Source organism: Globicephala melas, chromosome 20, assembly GCF_963455315.2.
Source record: "Globicephala melas chromosome 20, mGloMel1.2, whole genome shotgun sequence".
In the NCBI taxonomy this organism is placed as follows: Eukaryota; Metazoa; Chordata; class Mammalia; order Artiodactyla; family Delphinidae; genus Globicephala; species Globicephala melas.
In genome coordinates, this window is record NC_083333.1 from 9530962 (window position 1) to 9548735 (window position 17774).

At 61.4% G+C, this 17774-nt stretch overlaps 2 protein-coding genes across 4 annotated transcripts in view; one reads left to right on the plus strand and one right to left on the minus strand.

Moving 5' to 3' along the window:
* SPNS2 (SPNS lysolipid transporter 2, sphingosine-1-phosphate) overlaps positions 1–1851 on the plus strand; it is a 35212-nt gene extending 33361 nt beyond the window's left edge. The window contains exon 13 of one of the 3 annotated variants that reach the window (XR_009560479.1): positions 305–407. Coding sequence is in view for 1 of the 3 variants with exons in the window: in XM_060291113.1 (XP_060147096.1) it covers positions 305–788 (484 nt within the window). In the remaining 2 variants the exon portion in view is untranslated. Of the gene's footprint in view, positions 1–304 lie in introns of all 3 variants that reach the window. The other 2 variants (XM_060291113.1, XM_030861703.2) reach the window with 2 other exon arrangements.
* MYBBP1A (MYB binding protein 1a) lies at positions 1717–16630 on the minus strand. The gene is made up of 26 exons (XM_030861702.3): positions 16359–16630; positions 16067–16165; positions 15263–15346; positions 15099–15173; positions 14899–15006; positions 13860–14035; positions 13540–13707; positions 13316–13433; positions 11875–12170; positions 11125–11235; positions 10446–10571; positions 10093–10260; positions 9903–10002; positions 8194–8290; positions 7945–8096; positions 7496–7582; positions 7249–7410; positions 6993–7163; positions 6742–6899; positions 5470–5722; positions 5121–5246; positions 4965–5033; positions 4259–4372; positions 3946–4047; positions 2911–3059; positions 1717–2735 (listed from the first exon to the last, which is right to left on the minus strand). Exons 1-26 carry the CDS (start codon positions 16620–16622, stop codon positions 2171–2173), a joined length of 4098 nt encoding a protein of 1365 aa, XP_030717562.2. The 5' UTR covers positions 16623–16630; the 3' UTR covers positions 1717–2170.
* Positions 16631–17774: the final 1144 nt, after the last annotated feature.

Here is a 17774-nt window from a genome sequence, read left to right on the forward strand (position 1 = left end):
GGTCAGGGTGGGGACTGGCCAGGAACTCCCTGCTCGGTTCTGGACTCTGTCCTCCCGAATCCTCCTAGAGGTGCCAGGGCCTGACTCCTCCTTGGACCTTCCTCTGGGCCTGGCCTCTGGGGGCTGCAGCTTCCCGGCAGTGCGAAATCCAAGGTCACTGCCCCACGCCTTGGCTCCAGTAGACCCACGCCCTTCATGCTACCAGAGCCCCGAGAAAGGCCTGTTTCTCCCCCATAGGGAGGATGGTGAAAGAGGGAAGCTCTGGAATGGGCTCCGCACCTGACCTCTGACCCCCTCCCTCCAGGTGCTACTGGGATAATGAAGAACCCTGGCTCCTACCTAGTCTGGGAGGTGTCCCCCGACGCCCTGGCCCCGTAGGGCTGTCCCGAAGCTTTCCATGTGACCCACAGCTGGGTGCCCACCGGCTCTGCTCTGGGACTGCTGAGTGGCCTTGGCTCCAAGAAGCTGTGTCCTCAGCTAACCTGGAAGGCTGTGTGTGCTGGAGCCATGCGCTGGGACAGACCCCCAGGCCTGGGTCTGGGCTGCAGGGGCCCTGGGCCCCAGGAAGACGACAGCCCACTGTGGGTATGTGGGGAGAGGCCGGCCTGTCCCCAGCTTATGTGATCCTGGGGCAGTCTCTGCCCTCCCCAGACTCTGGGGCCGGGGGGCTGGACTTTCCCGCACAGCTTGCTGGGCAAGGCGTCATCTGCAGCTTTGAAGACACGACACCCCCTGGACTGCACAGAGAAGGGGTGGCCCAAGCCTCAGGGCGGCACTTCCGGCTCTGAGGCTCCCTGAAGCGCCTGGGGCGTGAGGACTGCAGCCTGTCAGCTGGGCCTCTGACCTTGTGGACGTTGGACCCAACCTGGCAGAGCCGGGCACCCAAGTTGCTGGTCGCTCTGGAGGACATCTGTCTCTGCTGCCTTGGGCTGGCTGTCAGCTCGGAGATCTCCCAGGTGGGGGACCATCCTGACAGGGAGCTGGCATTACCGGGAGTGAAGGCCCTGGTGGCAGCTACACCCCACCTGTGCCCCAGGCTTGAGACCTTTGGGGGTTCCCCATGCCTACAGGGCTCCTTGGATCCACCATAGCACCCCCACCCCCCAGAAGCCAGGAACTGACTCTGGCCCGCAGGCTGGGCCCTTTCCAGGGGCAGCGCCCAGGGGACAATTCCCAGAATCTGTGGGGCAGCAGCCAGAGCTCTGGCCGTCAGAGGAAGCAGCCCTCCACTAAGCTTCCTGGCCCAGGGCCGAGCGTGGTGGGAGCGGAGGCACATCGGGACAGGCCAACACCCAGAGCCACCTCCACGCAAACAGCAGCTGCTTTCAAATGCAGCCCTTTCCAGACCCCCCCGCCCTCAGAGCCACACGCTGGGGCGCCAGCCCCCCAGCTTCCCCCGTGGAGCTCATCACATCCCCTCTGCGTCACACACTCCCTCCCGGTACCTCTGCTGGAATCAAGGTGGTTCTGGTCTCGGTGGCCCCGTGTGGCCAGCAGGAGACCCTAAGAGCCAGCCAGCTTAGTGCTCTCTGCCCACAGTTGAAGGGCTGGCGTGGCTTCAATGGTGGGGAAGTTGGTGTAGCCCCCCTCCCCACCAAGCTCTGGGGCACCCTGGTGGGGGGGCTAACCCAGGGGTGGGCTTCCCCCAAAGACCAGCCTGGCCTCGACTGGGGCCCCAGCAATGTTTTCTTGTTGTACAAGAACCAGGTCCAAGTGTTGCTTCCTCTTCCTTCCGGAAGCCAAACTGCTCCTTTATTTTTTAGAGCTGCTGATTGTGAATCTCAGAGTCTTAAGAGAGAAGCCAAATATATTCCTCTTGTAAATGAAGAAATAAAGATATTTAAGTCACGCCCCAGTGGCTCCCGCAGGAAAGCAGCCTGGGGGGTACGAGGCATGGTCACACTTGTACCCCACCCGCCAGATACCAGAGCCCTGGGCCTGGCCCACACCGCTTGGGGAGCCAAGGTCCCAAGCGTGCTGTGTGCCTGAGAGCAGCGGCAGGGCCTAGCCCAGGGCTGGGGTCTCTGAGGCCACGCCTGCTGGGGCAGGACCTGCCAGCAGGCTGGCAGCAGACCTCCCACCCCCGGCGCGGAAGGCAGAATCTCAGACGGTGGCTTATGTATTAAAATTGCGGTGAAAAAATAGGAGTCTCTAGGGCGGATGGGGACACTCACAGCTTTTTCGCCTTCCTCAGCTGCCCCTTCTTCTTGACCCCGCTCTGGAGGAGGCTGGGGCTCCTGCTGGCCAAAGACAACCTGGCCTTTCTCCGAGGCAGCGCGGACTGCGGCGACTTGCCTGAAACCCCCTTTTGGGGCAGATTCTTCTGACGCTTTTTGGCAGCAGGCTCCTTGGGGGACTCAGGAGACACGGGGGTGGCTCTGCTCACCTGGGACAGCTTCCGATTTTTCTTCTGCGGCTTTGGGGTCTTGGCGGGGCTGCTGGGGCTCGTGGCAGGGGGCTCTGGGGTCGGACTCTTGGAGGCAGGCAGCCCCTGCGCCTGGGACTGGGCTGGGCCCTTGCGCTTGATCTTCCTCTTCCTCTTGCCAGTGCTGGGGGGCTGGTCCCCACCGGCGGCTGCGGGCTTGGCCGCCTCCTCCTGCGTGGCGTCCTCGGACTTGCGTTTCTTACGCTTCTTGGTCTCTGGCAAGAACCCCTTTTTCTTCCGCTTCATGCTAATAGGGCTCGGCGTGGCCTTAGGGACTTCCTTGGCATCCTTCTTCTCTGACTTGGGACGCCTGGGAGGAAGTGAGCAAAGGAAAGAAGTATGTGGTGAGGGCAGGGTTGACCTCCGCGTCCGTGGTCCCCAAGCTGCCCAAAGCTCCCACACTGCGGTGCAGACACCAGGACGTGTGCAACGTGAGGGTCTTCCCAGCCCCTCCCAAGGTGGGGGCCCCCTCTCCCCGAACGTACTGGACTCCGAGGAACTTCATGGCCTGCCAGTAGAGATCATAGAGGCGGCTGGAGCCGGCCGAGTGCGCCCCCTGCTGTAGCCCCTGCTGCAGCCTCGGCTGTTGGCTCTGCAGCACGCCCAGGACAGCGGTCAGGTCCATCGTCAGCTTCTGCAAAGGGGCAGGAAGGCTGTGGCTGCAGTGGTGACATGAGGCATGGCCTGCCTCTCCCTGGCTCCTGGCCCCTGTCCTCCCACCCTTGCCCAGTGAGAGCCACTCTGTGAGCCCACCCCCCTTCTGGACCCTCAGCCAATCCTGCCTGTACATCCCTAGTCTCTCTCGCGTTGCAAGGAAAAAAGAGCCCCAGGTGCCATGTTCTGTTCTCTTCCCACAGCCCATAAGGCCCACCCACCTCCGGGGTGCCCCATGCAGTGACCTTAGGGTTGCCAATGCCTTTCCTCCTATCTCCCCCTCCCCGTCACATACTGAATGGGTTGTTTTTCAAATCCACTGGCTTCCAGAACACCTCTCTCTCCTGGCTTTTTACTACCCCTCTGAGCGTGGCTTCTCAGGTCCGCTTGCCGCTCTGCAAGGCCCTGGCCCTGTCTGCTCCCTGCAGCCCCCTCTTGGAAGCTTATCCCACACCTGGGCTTTGATCAAGTGTCTCCGCTAAGAACCCCCAAACCTCTTCCTCTGGGCCAGACTGGAGGAACCAGAGCCTTGCCCACAGCGGCCCCTTGAGCATCTCACGCTCCACCCGCCCGGCCCGCCTCCGAAGGCCCAGAAACCCGTGCCCCGCGCTCACAGCCGCGTCCTCCCGTGGTCGCCAGCCCTCCCAGCCCCTTCTCGGTTTTCTTACTGGAGCAGAGGGACAGCCCCTGGCTCACCCCACCCCGGCCAGGCACTGGCTGTGGCACCCTCGCCCCTCACACAAAGCCCAGATTCCTGAGCCTAGCGTCCAGAACCTTCCCCACTTGTCTCCCCACCTGCCCCCTCACCTCTGCTCAGACTGCCTACCCTGCCTGCGTGGTGCCCTCCCTCCTGCGCCCAGGCTCACCTCATGATGGATGTTCCTGAAGAGAACGTTGAGCAGCTCCAAGGAAGACAGCTCCTTCTGGCGCCCTGACTTGGTCTCGGCCTCACCCAGCGTCCGCAGGGTCTAAGGAGAAGGCAGCCAGGCTGAGCCCCTCCAGAGAGCTGCCCAAAGCCTTGCTGTTGCCCACACGAAGAGATTGGGGCGCCGAGGAGAGAAATGCCTCCTTGGGGGGACCCCCAACCCACCCCCAGACGCAGGGTCCAGCAACCCTTGCCCCTTGGTTCCCAGAGCACCACTGCCAGTGGGCGGGGGAGCGGAGCCCCGTGGCTGTTACCTCGGTGACCTTCGCCAGGATCTGGTCCAGCAGCTGCTCCCACTCGGGGTCCTTAAAGCACAGCCTCAGCTCCCGCGTGGGTAGGGTCTTCTGGAGCAGCAGGCAGGCCTGGGCCTGGGGGGTGGGGGGGGTGGAGAATGGGGTGACCAGGAGCCTCGGCACGCTGGGCCAGGGCTGAGGGAACCGCAGGGGGACCCCACGAGCTCCAGGAGCCTGCTGGGCACTAGAATAGGCCACGCGGGAGGCGCTGTCGCCACAGAAGCTCTGGGCTGGGCCCTCACCTGCCCCTGCCCCTTCTTCTCAGGCAGGTGGGAGAACCGAGGCCTGGGGGGCAGCCAGGGCTGTCAGTCAGCCGGACAGGGTTCCTGGCCCTCCACTCACTCAGTGCGTCCTCCTCCTGTGTCACCAGCCCCCTCGTCCCACCCCCGCCCCCAGGCCTACACCCATCAGCCCGGGGCTTCCTCTGCGCAGGTCAGAGCACGGTCTCTGAGGAGCTGGTGGGCTCGGGCCACACAGGAAGGGCCCCCCACCCCCAGCTGCTCTGGGCCTACAGTGGGGGCGGGGCTGGCCAGGTCGGAGGGGCAGGGCCCACCCTCTGGCCCGCCCAGGGCAGCATTCCCAGGCCTCACAAATAGCTAACGAGCCAGCCAGGAGTCGAGCGGGCAATTCAGACAGGCCCTCAGCTGGGATCTGGGAAGCCCCTTACCTGATGGCGGGGCCGCGTGTGGCTTGCCACGTGCTCGACCACGATGGGGAGCAGGTTCTTACAGAGCATCTGTGGAGGGAGTGATGGGCTGTGAGCTAGGCTGTGAGGACTGGGCCGAGCAGGGGCCCAAGGGGGCGGCCTGGCACTACAACTCACCGGGTGCCGGGAGAAGAGGCTGAGGAACATGGGAGCCGTGAGCGGGCTGCTGCGCTTGGTCAGGAAGGAGCTCAGTGCCGATGAGTAGATCGGGGTCACGAGGCCCAAATCCAAGCAGCTGGCAGCCTGCACCGTGTGAGAGAGAGCTGGTGTGATGCCAGGGAGAGGGGGCCCTGGCATGGGAGCAGAGCCTGGGCTGCCTTCAGAAGGCTGAAAGCTGGGTCCCGGGGAAGGCTCAGCCTCAACTTCCCATCTGTGAAATGGGCAGATGGTCCCGCCGCCTCCTGGGACTGGCTCCCACCGGCTTGGACTTTCCAGGCTGAGCCTTCCCGGGCCAGTGCCTGCTCACCTCTGGGCCCTGGGGCTGGGTGCCGGCGTCAGTGGCAGCTTTCTCCTTCTTCTGGGCCTTGCAGGTGGACTTGCCCACAGTGTTGCCCTTTAGGACCCGGAGCAGGTAGAGGGAGGCGTTGAAGTAGTAGAGGCAGACAGAGGAGTCAGCCTGGCGACCGGCCTGCTGCACCAGCCGCTCCAGCTGGGCGTACAGAGTCTCCACGCGGTCGCCCACGTTGCGGCAGTAATGCCGGGAGCGGCACAGGTGGTGCCTGGCGGGGGAGAGCGGGGTGGGGGTGGTCACGATGTTACCCCCCCACCCCGCCCCACGGCAGGGCCAAGCCCCAGGGTAGGGACGCCGGGGCTTGGCAGGAAACAAACACCTAAAGAAAGGGGTCTGACCAAGGGTGCAGGGGCAGGCCCGGGACCACATGCAGATGGGCCCTGAGGAGAAGCCGGAGGGAAACCAGCTCCCTGGGTGAGGCTCCACCACGGGCCAACACCCCGACCTGGCCACAGCCCCATCTACACCCGCCCCCCGGGGGATGGTGGCTTCCAGGCTCTTTGTAAGACACAAACCAGGGCCTGCGCGCTCAGTACCCTTCGGGCCTGGGCAGAGTGGGAGGGAGAACTAGATGAGCACGTGGGACCTGGGCCTGCAGGGGGCGTGAGCGGGGACTGCGCTGTCCACTGCCCCGCCCCACCTGCTCTGTGCTATGCACTCGGCACCTCAAGTCCTTAGGCCTCTGTCTCCACCACCTCCTCTGCCCTCTAGAAGACAGGGAGGGCTCCACCTGCCACGCTGCGCCGACTCTCTTGCTGGGCTCCCTGCTCTAGCACCGCCCACTCGCCCGCCTCCTGGCTGCAAATGCCTCCAAGGCTCCCAGTACTGCGAGGGCCGGGCCACGAGGCCTCTCGCCTCCGTGTGACACGTGTGGACACGCCCTTCTGCCCCGCCTGTGGCCTCTGGGCCTGAGGAGCTCCCTGCACTGCCTAAACTTCTCCCAGGGGGCCTTCCTTGGCACCTCAAGCCTGGGTTAGGTGCCCCTACCGTCTCCCATCCAGCCCCTGCCACAGGCCCAGAATGTCGCCGCTGGACGCCCTGTCGGGTTTCCCAGCCTCAGTGACCCCGAGGGCAGGGATGGGACTGGGGGCCCCGTGCTAAGGGCTGCAGAACACACGGGCGGGGCAGAGCTGAGTGGGACTTCCCGAATGATGCGGGCCCCCGGCGCTCCCCGCTCCTACCCAGGGAACCCCAGAGGCCCGGCCCCCGGGGCCCGCCCGCGCTCACATGAAGATGCGGGCCGTCTTGTGCAGCAGGTCCTGCTCCTGCTTCGTGCTGCTGGTGCGCATGCTGCGCCGGATGACGTGCAGCAGCGGCTCGAGCACCTCCAGGACCAGGGGGTTCTCGGGCTGCTTGGTCACCAGCACCTCGATCAGGTCCAGGACCTGTAGCCGGGAAGGGTGGGCTCAGCCAGGTGTGGGGACGGGAGCAGAGGGAGGCTGGACGGAGGGTGGGGGTGGGCCGCCTCGCGGGCTCACCCTGATCTGGAAGCCCCGCCGCAGTGCCTTCTCCTTCTGGAGCTTGTTCTTCTCGTCCCTCCGGGCCTGGATGCGCAGCTTCTGCTCGGCAAAGAGGCTGGCCAAGTTCTTGTCCAGGGCCATCATGGCCTCATCCCCCAGCTCGTCGTCGTCCTCGCCGTCAGCTCCGCCCTGAGGAACAGAGGCCCCGTGAGCGGCCTGGCCTCGTGCAGGAGACGCACACGAACGCAGGGCCCCCAGCCCGACTCCTGCTCACCAGCGCCTTCCCTGCCTGCAGCACCGCCCGCAGCTGCTCCCGGAAGCCCTGGTCCACGTCCCCGTCCCGCTCCTCCTCGTCGCTCTCCTCGTCATTGCTCTCCTCCTCGTCGCTCTCCGAGTCTTCATTGCCCTTGTCCTCGCCGTCGTCCGAGCTCTCGTCCTGCGGGTGGGCCGCGCGTCATGCCTCTCCACCACTCACCGCGTGTCCGCCCGCCCCCCCCGCCCCCCCCCTCGCTGGCACGAACCTCCGCGTCCCCCAGCAACTGCCGCTCAGAGGCGTCTGTAACCACCACGTTGTCGTCCTCATTCTGGCTCTCCTCGGGGTTTAGCACCTGCCGGGATTCCCAGATGGCTGACGCACCTGTTGGCCCGGCCCCTTCACCCACCTCAGACCCCTGGGCCCTCTCAACTGCCTTCCCTGACCATGGCCGTCCGGTCTCGGCCAAAGGTCCCCATTTCAGGGAGGAAGATGGAGCCCAGGAGAGAAAGCCACTCCCTCCAGTGCCTCCTTGATAAACCCCGTCAGCTCTTGGCAAACCCAGGGTCAGGGTGCACAGCAGGAGACTCTGAAGGAGGCCCCCGACCACCCTGCAGGTTACAGTCAGGACAAGGTGGCAACGAGGCAGCCCTAGTGCAGCTCAGCACTTGGGAGAGCCCCATCCCGGGACCCATTTCCCCAAAGGCCCCAACTTACATCCAGGATGAGCTGCAGGGCACGTGGAGTCAGGTGGGAGCAGATGTGGCTGAACACACTTCGGGCCACCTGACGCATCAGGTGGCTGGGCTGGGCCAAGAGGGCCAGCAGGATCTCCAGCAGCACCTCCACCCACGGCGGCTCCTGCGGGTCTGCGAGCAGGGAAAGGGCTGAGTCTGGGCAGGGCACCAGCGCCCCATGCTGGGTCCCTATTGCCTGCCCCCCCACCCCCCCGGGACGATGACCCACTGGTGGCCTTGGAACGGGTCCGACGGGGCTTCTCCCCCAGGCTCTTTTTGATGCAGGTCTGGATGTCGCCCAGGAGGTCACAGCTCTCTGTGGGGGACTGTGCAGGACAGGACAGAAATCAGGAGCCAGGCCCCATTCCCAGCCTTTGCTGAGCCAGGAAAGGGGGTGGCCAAGTGGGAGGAGCTGGCATCTGAGGCCTAGAAGACTCCCGACTGCCCTGGCCAGTCACCCTCACAACCCAGAGCAGAGGACCCCAGCCAGACCCCAGGGGCAGCCCAAGAGCTGACGACCTTTTACACGTAACACGCAGGCACGGGGTCTGAGCGCCCTCAGAGACCGTGAAGCCCAACCTGCCCACCGCTGCCAGAGCAGTGGAGAGCCTGACAAGGCTGGCCTGGTCAGGATCACAGGGCACCAGCAGGTCCCAGCCTCCTGATTTGCAGTTCTAGATTTCTCCTCTCACACCAGGCTCGACATTGCTACAGAGAAAGACCTGAAAATCATTGCTCTTAACAAATTTAAACCCATCTTGATAGGGGAATAAGCCCAGACTCCAGCCACCGACCGGTGAGTTGAAAATAACCTGTGTGACTGTCGGTACCAAAAAGGCAGACTTCCCCCCATAATGCAGCAGGGCAGCGTCAGTGTTGGGGGCAGGGGTGGTGGAGCGAAGGCCAGAACAGGGCCCAAGCCCTGGCCATCTTTGCCTCCAGCTTCCTGGCTGTGGCTGGGTACCTTTTACCCAAGTCAAGCTCGGAGGTCCCAGGGTCTGGGTAGGCCCCTCAGAGGCCCAGTGCCAAGCACTGGAAGGGGCATCGAGACCGATCGTTATCCACACAGCTCATGTACGAGCTGGGTTGAGTGCCCAAGACCTGGAAGCAAAAACTCCCAGAAGGGAGTCCCGTCTCAGACTGCTCAAGACCTGAAGCAGCCCCACAAGAGCCAGCCCACACAACGCAAGAGGAAAACCTTCAGAGAAACCAGGGTTCAGAGCCGGGAAGAAACCACGAGGCTCAAAAGAGCTGCCGGCACTAAACTCCAAACGTGGTCAAAGTTTCTTGCTGGAAAGAATAGAAAAAGAGACAAAGCTGGTTCTAGAGGACCTGTCACGAGAAAGAGTATGAGTGACCATGTGAGGAATATAGTGACAGGGCACAGAATCCCACGTGGGGAGCACCAGACAGAAACACGCTACCCTCAACCCACTACTATGGGTTCTGGAAGTGCGAGAGTCAGACAGAAAAGTCAGGACCCCGCTTCTAATTGACCACTGACAGACAGAAGAACTGCCCCCATCGGTGACTGGTATGCCCAGAGCCAGAGCCCCTCTTCTTTACATCCATCACCTCTGGTCAGTAAGGCAGTTTTGGGAGGCCCTGTGGGATAGTGGAGTCAGATCCCTATGTTTGAATCCTAGACAACAGCTGTATGGCCTGGGGTAAGTTACTTTACCTAAGTCTGTTACCCCACCTGTCAAAAAGAAGATGCGGCTGCCTCAAAACTGTGGGCATTACAAACAAAGGACACTGCCTGGGGAAGCTCAGGATGTAGCTGGGGCCCAGTAAGTGGATGCAGTGATTTTGTCCTTGGGCTGTAATTCCAGCCCGCAGCAGTCAGCCTAGGAAACCTGCCAACTTCAACACTCCAGGGCCTCTCCTGGCCACCGCGGACCCCAGGTCTGTAACCCCTTCCCTTCCAGGCCGCCATACCTTGAAGAGGTGTATGCCCACCAGGAGTAGCAGGTGCTGGAAGGCAGTGGCCTTGGCCTCTGAGGACTGGGCCTCCAGTTCTTTCAGAGTCTTCAGAGTCCTGGGTGAGACGGGCACACCCTCAGGCACTGTGGCCAGCGTCAGTGCCCCAGAGTGTCCCGCCCATGCTGTGGCAACTGCACCCTCTCACCGGTCCCAGGCCTGGCGCTGCTGCGTGGTGAAGGCCACCAGGGGAACCACGTTGCGGCTGTGGCTCAACAGCAGGTCTGCGAACCGCACCAGGTGGTAGGTCCAGGGCTGCCCGTCCTGCGTCTGCCCCGGCGCCTGCCGGAACTGCGTGCTCAGAGTCTGCAGCAGGCTGGTAGGGGCGGGGTCAGGGTCACAGGCTGGGCTGGTGAACAAGGCCACACCCCCCCAGCCCCACACTGTGACCCACTGGAACTCACCGGGCCGCAGCTTCAAACTGGAGGGAGCAGCGCCCCGAGGCCACCTTCCTGCCCGCTCGCCCACCCTCAGACCTCTCCCAGGCTGCCCAGCACCCACCTGAAGAAGGCACTGCCCACCACCTCCCGGGTCCGGCTGTCCAGGGGGTGAGAGAAGTGCTGCTCGGTCTCAGGGATCTGGGACATGGGCTTCTTTGTCTCGAAGAATGAGTGGAAAAAACAAAACCTGGGGAGGGAGAGAGGGAGGGAGAGAGAGAGGGAGAATAACCTGTGTTACCCTCAGTCAGTGCCACCATTCTGACCAGCCCATCCTCGGGCCCTCACCGAGGGCCTGGTGCCAGGTGGCAACGATGAGAGAACGGCCATTTCTCAGGTCTGGATCCCCAGCAGAACAGAGCCCAGGCCGGACTAGGGAGAGGACCAGCATCCCTCCCTCACAACCAAGATGTGAGGCTGTGTGGCCTCGGCCAGGGCACCACCGCTTCTGCCTCTCTTGGGGCTGCAGGGAGGGTGGGAGGGGCGCCTGGCAGATACAGAGGCGAGGACCCCCCAAAACTGCCGACGCGCAAAGGCGTCTGGGGAGGGTGGAGCCAGCCCAAGCCTCTACGGTCCCCCTTCCGAGGGTTCCCCCAAGGAGTTCCCCTAAATCTCCTCCTGCCTAAGGGGCAGGGACAACGTGACCCCCAGGCTCCTGGCTCCAGGGGGACCCAAACCAGGATCAGACAAGAGGCCGCTGCACCCGTGGGGAGGTGGGGTTCAAGCCCATCTCGTGACGATACCTGGCCACCTCCTCAATCAGGGTCTCCTCCTTCTCCGCGTGCAGGTTGTCCACGATGCTGACCAGGCGGAAGATGAGCCACTTCCGTAGCCGGAACACGGCTCGCTCGGGCCTGTGGGCAGGAGGCAAGTCCGGAAGCCGTTTAGAGGTGGTGAAAACAGTGCCCCCTTGCCCCGTCTTGGAGACAGGAAAACCAATAAAGATTCCCCCAACGCCCTTATCACCAGCACGGGGCCACGTATGAGAAAACCGAGGCCTTTAACAGCGAAGGCTCAGGGGCTTCCCTAGCAGTGCAGCGGTTAAGAATCCGCCTGCCAACACAGGGGACACGGGTTCGATCCCTGGTCCAGGAAGATCCCACATGCTGCAGAGCAACCAAGCCCGTGCACCACAACTACTGAGCCTGTGCTCTAGAGCCCACGAGCCACAGCTACTGAGCCTACGTGCCATAACTACTGAAGCCCACACGCCTAGAGCCCGTGCTCCACAAAAAGAGAAGCCACCGCCATGAGAAGCCTGCGCACATCAACAAAAAGTAGCCCCTGCTCACCACAACTAGAGAAAGCCCATGCGCAGCAACGAAGACCCAACACAGCCAAAAATAAGTAAATATATATATATTATATACAAAAAAGAAAGAGTGAAGGCTTAGATCTTCCCCACCTCTCCCCGCTTGGGGAACCACGGTACCATGCGAGGGAGGGTCCAGGCCTTTAGGGCCAGGAGGCCCCTCCCCACCAGGCCCACTCACCCGTGGAACAAAGCGTCCTGGGCTTTCTTCTGGTTGTTGGTGCTGAAGTCCACCAAGGAGTCCAGGTTGGGCTGGAGAAACATGTCCCGCAGCCAAGCCACGTAGCCCTTGAGGGCGGGGAGACTCAGGAACTGCGTGACCCGCCAGAAGGTGGGCACGACGGGGAGGCCCTGGTTGGTGACGGACGTGAAGCCCACCACCAGGGCCAGCTGCCGCTCGGGGTCGTCCTGGCAGCCCTTCAGGAAGGCCCCCACGTACTCATTCATCTCTGGAGCAAACTTGAACTGGCTCGGGAGCTGCGAGAGGTGGGCACAGCACCGGGGTCACCAGCCAGGAGGGATCCAACAGCGCCCCAGCTTCTTCCACAACAGGCTATACTGAGGCCCAGGAAGCCCCTCCCTTGTACCAGCTGGGTTGCCCAGGCGCCCCAGAGTTTAATCTTTGTAACAACCCTTTGCCCTGGGCCCCTCTGTTCTGCAGATGAAGAAAACGAGGCACAAAAAAGCTTGCAAGTAACTTCTGAGGGTCACGGGGCTCCACGTGGTGCAGCTGGGATCCAGCTCCAGTCAGTCTGGCCCCCAGTCCGTGCACTTAACCACTGCTCTGTCCTTTCTAAGCCTGTCCTTCACCCAGAAGAGAGGAACAGCAGCTCTCCAAAGCTGGTTGTAAAGATGAAACGAGCTACTAACAAACCCAGCAGCACTTCCTGTGAACCGGGCACTGCTTTAAGCGCCTGTGGACAATGTTAGCCTGGTTATCCTCACAATAACCGAGGAGGGTCCTGCTCCTCTCATCTCACGGGCAAGCAGAAGCAGGCACAGAGAAAGGAAGCAAACTGCGGAAGGTCACACAGCTGCGGTGGAGTCAGGAGGGGACCTGGCCGACCCAGGTCCGGGATTCCGTGCTCTTAACCACCAGCTGGTTCTCCTGTGGCGCACTTAGCTTAGTGTGGGGTGCACAGACTGCTCAAAACGGCATCGGTGATGATGGCTGTTCTCACTGTAGCACTAGCTGGGGGTGGAGGGAGGTCTGGACAGACTGCTGGTGGGGTATATAGAGGCGGGGGAGGGGTATACAGCTATAGAGGCAGGGGGAGGGGTATACAGCTATAGAGGCAGGGGGAGGGGTATACAGCTATAGAGGCAGGGGGAGGGGTATATAGATACAGAGGCAGGGGTTGCCGGGGGGGGGGGTCGGCCCTCAGGTAGCTCACTCTACACAGAGAGAAGGGACACCCAGGTCCCAGGTCCCAGGTCCCTCCCAACAGCAGCTGTGCTTGCTCATCCCAGGCAGGACCACTGACATGGAGAGGAGAGCAACCCTCTCTTCCGGAAGCCAGCTGACCCCGGAGGCGGCCCCCCCCACCCCAACTTCTTAGCAGGAAGCAGCCCAGTCGCCTGGCCCTTTCTGGCAGGGCTGGGCCACAGGGGGCAGCACCTACCTTAGCAGTGACCATGTGCTCCCCATAATGGCGGATCAGGTCCCCCTGCATCACCAGCTGCAGCTGCTCCTTCGACAGCAGGGGCAGGGCCGCGCCCAGCAGGCGGAAACACAGGTAGCTAAGGGGGCGCAGGACAGAGCCTGGTCAGAGCCCTCGGACCCCTGGCCCATCCCTGCTTAACAAACCTGGGAGAAGGGATGGAGAGAGGTCAAGCACTCACGCACCTGGCCGGCCAGAACTGCTTCTTCAGGAGCCCTTGTTCCACAACTTCCTTCCAGAACCGTGGGAAGCTGTCTTCCTGGAGCGCCAGGCGGAGCAGGTCCAAAGCCACGGCAGGCAGCTTGCGTTCCTTCTTCACAGAGGTGGCCGCCATCTTCAGCACAGTCACCAGCCTGCAGAGGAAGGCGGAGGGGACTCAGGGGGCACTCCCTAAACAGACAGGGCCAGGGGCCTGGGGCCACATGGACACCCGACCCCAGGCCATGGCGCAAACCCGTGGATGGAGAGGCAGCCCAGAGAGCCCATCTCCCCGCCTCCCTCACACCTGGGGATGCTCTCATCTGAGAACAGGTTGACCGGTCCCATCAGCTTCTCCAGCTTCTTGGGCACCTTCTGCTGGGCCAAGAGGAAGAGCTCCAGGTGCTCAGGGGAACCAAGTACTGAATTCAAGTCAGGCTTGAGGACTTTTGGCAGGACCTCCTGCAACATGGCCTCTGGGACCTGGCGTGGGGACATGGGTTGAGGGATGGGGGCCTCCCTCATAGCACCCTTTGTCTCTCCCCATGGGGCGAGTCCTTTGGGCCCTGTTCCACCTGCCAGCCCAAGGAGGGACAGCCACAGTCCACCTTGCCAGGCATCAGAGCGTGTTCCTTAGAAAGCTCAAGTTCTCAAGTCCCTGAAGCTGGGTTTAAACAAGCACCCCACTGATGCTAATTGGCCCTGGACCACCCTTTTAATTATTCCTCTCCTGGGTTCTGCAGAACTAGCCCATTTCTTATACAACATGCCCCACGTGAAGGTCCTTCTGGCTCTGTGGCCAGGGCTGTGCAAAGCCTTGGCCTGGGATGTCCCGGTCCCTGCCTTTTCCTCAGCAGCAAAGGATTCTAGGTACTAGCCCACCTCCATTTCCCACATAGGGCAGTGGGGGCCCCTGAGGGGCCAGCTCTGCCCAAATCAATGGCAAACACGTTGAACCCACCGGGCACATGCCAGGCACTGTTCTAAAACGGCACCATCCAATATGGATGCCACTGGCCACATGTGCACACCACGCACTTAGGATGTGCTAATCTGAATGGAAATACACTGTGAGTGTTCAACACGCTGGATTTTGGAAACTTAAAAGAACGTAAACTACCTCTACAGTTTTTTTGTACTGACCGCACATTAATACTTTAGACACAGTAACATGTTTTATTTAGTCTAGTAAACCACACCTATTTCTTTCTCACTTTTTAAATGTAGTTACTACAAAACGTCAAGTACCACACACATTTCCGCGGGACAGTGCTGTGTTTCCACGCGTAAACTCGCGTCGTCTCCATTTTCCTCTACAACAGGCAACGTTACCCCAGGCCCCGTACCTGCGAGAGGATGTCCACCAGGGCCTTCTGGGGCTGCTCCTGCAAGTGGCTGTAGTGCTGGCCCAGGACTTGCAGCAGCTTCACCGCCTGCATCAGTGCCTCCGAGTCCTGGTACCCCCAGAGGCAGAGAGGGTGTGAGCAGGGCATGCCCCTCTCCCCCCACCACTCCAAGCCAGTCCACATACCCCCCAAACCCTTACCTTCACCAGCCTGCCTGACTGAAAGAGGGCTAGCACCCCAAACAGGTTTCCAAAGAGAGCAGGTCTCACCATCCCCTAGAAAAGGATTCCAGGCACTGGTGAGAAGGATCCAAGTGTTCCCCAAGCCTGGGGCCGCTGACCTCCCCGGGGCCACTAACTGTCACCTTCTTAACCTTCTGCAGGTCATATTTCTCTTGTATCTGCTGCAGGATGCTGCACAAGGGGATGTCTTCAAAAGCCTGTAACAGCTGCCAGGAGGAAAGGAGGGGTTCTGGGGGAGCGGCCCAGCCACATCCCAAAGGCCTCCATCTCCCACTTCTCCCCTTCAACTTCTGCCCAGAGGCCGTGGACCCCCGCTCCCACCCCAAGGATGCCTCCGAAACTGCCTACCCGCCTCTGAGCAGTGCTGATAGAACACAGCTGTGAATGGAACTGAATCTTGCCTCCCTACCCCATGCCCAGCTGGGGTTCAGAAAGTACCTCCTTGGGCCGCTAGATTGCTCGACTGCGATTCCCAAACACTCCGTCCCCACAGCCTGCTCTGAGCTCCCCCCAGGCAGACCCTCAAGGACCAGGTCTCTACAGCCCTTCCATCTGTTCAGACTCCTTAGAGATAGCCTATAATTAGCTGAAGTGCCCCTTGGGAGAAGAGGGCCCCGAACCCTGCAGAGGTAAGAGAACTCACCCCAAAGCTTACTATCCCCAGTAAATGTACCTCAGAGGCTGAGTCAACCCATGTACCCCAAAGCGAACTCAACCTTCCACTGCACCTGCCTAGGCTTCTCTGCACACAGGCCGTGCTCATGCAGTTTTCTCCGCGTCCACGTGGGGACACCTCCCATCAACTCGGATGCCACCCCATCAATTTCTCAGCTGCCACTTCTCCTACAGCTGGGACATCTGCCCTTCTCACTCCCCCACCGTTTTGATCAGCAAGGCTGAACCCATTCCAGGAAGCACCACCTCACCTGCGCCAGGGCCAGACTGTAGCAAGGCCGGGCTGTTTCTCGTCCGACCCCGAGCCCAGTGATTAGGCGCTTCAGGGAGTACTTCAGCTCGGATGATCCCTGAGGAACCAAGCACATCCCCAGGTGGGGCGGTGAAAAGAACCGTCCGGCACCCGCTCATCCCTTTTCCTCGGCGCGCGCTCACCTGGGCCTCCACGTTCGCGACCACATAACCCCGGGCCCAACTCCTGGGGCCCGCCGCTACATCTTTGCCGGGATCTATACAGCCCCGTCCCAGGTCCCGCCACCATACCTCTGGCCTTGCGCGCAGATACTCCAGCAACTTCTCCGTGGCCTCAAGCCGCGTCTCCTGCTGCGGCTTCGCAATGTCCCAGAAGAAATCCAAAAACTCGCGGCTGTGCTTGAGCAGGCCATGACGGTCGGCAGGCCGGGCGCCACTCTTCGGGGCCTCTTCCGGAGCCGGAGGCTCAGCAACGTCCGTACTCTCCGTCTCCGCCATGCTTGTCGAACACGTGGGCTCTGAAGACTGCCTCTTCCAGGTCGGGTCGCGGCGCATGCGCACTGAAGTGGGTCGGCTGGGGGCGGGGCGGCCTGGCTCTTCTGTTCTCAGGGAGATCAGGAGTTTCAATTTTATTCTGATTGTGATGGGGAATCACTGGAGGATTTTACGCAGGGACAAGGCTTGATCTTACTTACACTTTTAATAGATTATCCTGCTGTGTGGAGGACGGATTGTAGGAGAGCAGAATAGAAGCAGGAAGACCAGTTGGATCAGACCAAGGTAATGTGAGAAAATTCCAGCTAATTTAGAGCTGGTAGTGGGTGATGGAAAAAGAGAGGGATGTTAGGTTTGGGGCTAACATCAGCGGGTAGGCTGTGGTGTCACTTGAGCTGGGGGAAGAGTTTTCTTCGTTGTGGGGAGCAGTAAGGGGGAGGTGGTGGGGTTGAGTTCTTTAAATCAGAGATACCTCTTACAGGGCGGCTGAGGAGTGCTACTGGCCACGCCTGTTGCTTAGCTTGAGAACCTGTCTCTGGAGGATCGTCGTTCAGAGACCCTGGCGCTCTGGGAAGCGGGGAGGTGAGGGCCAAGTGCTGGCCAGCTCCAGCCCCTTTTGTAGCCCGAGACACCCAACTACTCATCCTCTCAACCACTTCCTTGCTCTGCTGTTTCAGAAAGTGAGAATAAGTGGTTTACCTTGTACATGTGGTGCCCCAGAGGTGAGCAGAAAGACAGCAGCCCGGCTCTGTGTCCCTGGGTAGGGGTCTCCTGTGTTGTCCATGGGCGAAGCCCAGACACCAGGTGCCTAAAAGGCTGATGTGAAAGTAACCAAGAAGTAGGAATGGCACGTGGCGTCCAGGAGGCTTGATCTTTGTTTCCAGCCCAGATGAGGGAGATCAGTGGAGTGTGGCCTGAAGGGGAGCACAGGGAGGCCAGCAGTGCGCCAGGATCTGCCTGCCCTGCCCGGAGGCCCAGAGCTTAGGGAGGGGCGTGGCTTTTTTCCACCTGTCCTTCCCGGAGCTGGATCTGAACTCAGGGCCGTCCCCCAGGCCCTGGTGTTCCTTCCTCATTGTCCTCAGGTTCCTTAGCTGAAAAAACTCAAGTCCAGGCGACTGATCAGGCCAGAAGTTGAGGGCCTAAGCCAGCAGTGGGCACAGGATTGGTGCACACTCTGCATGTACTCCATTGGTGCTGGGCCCGCTCTGCCCT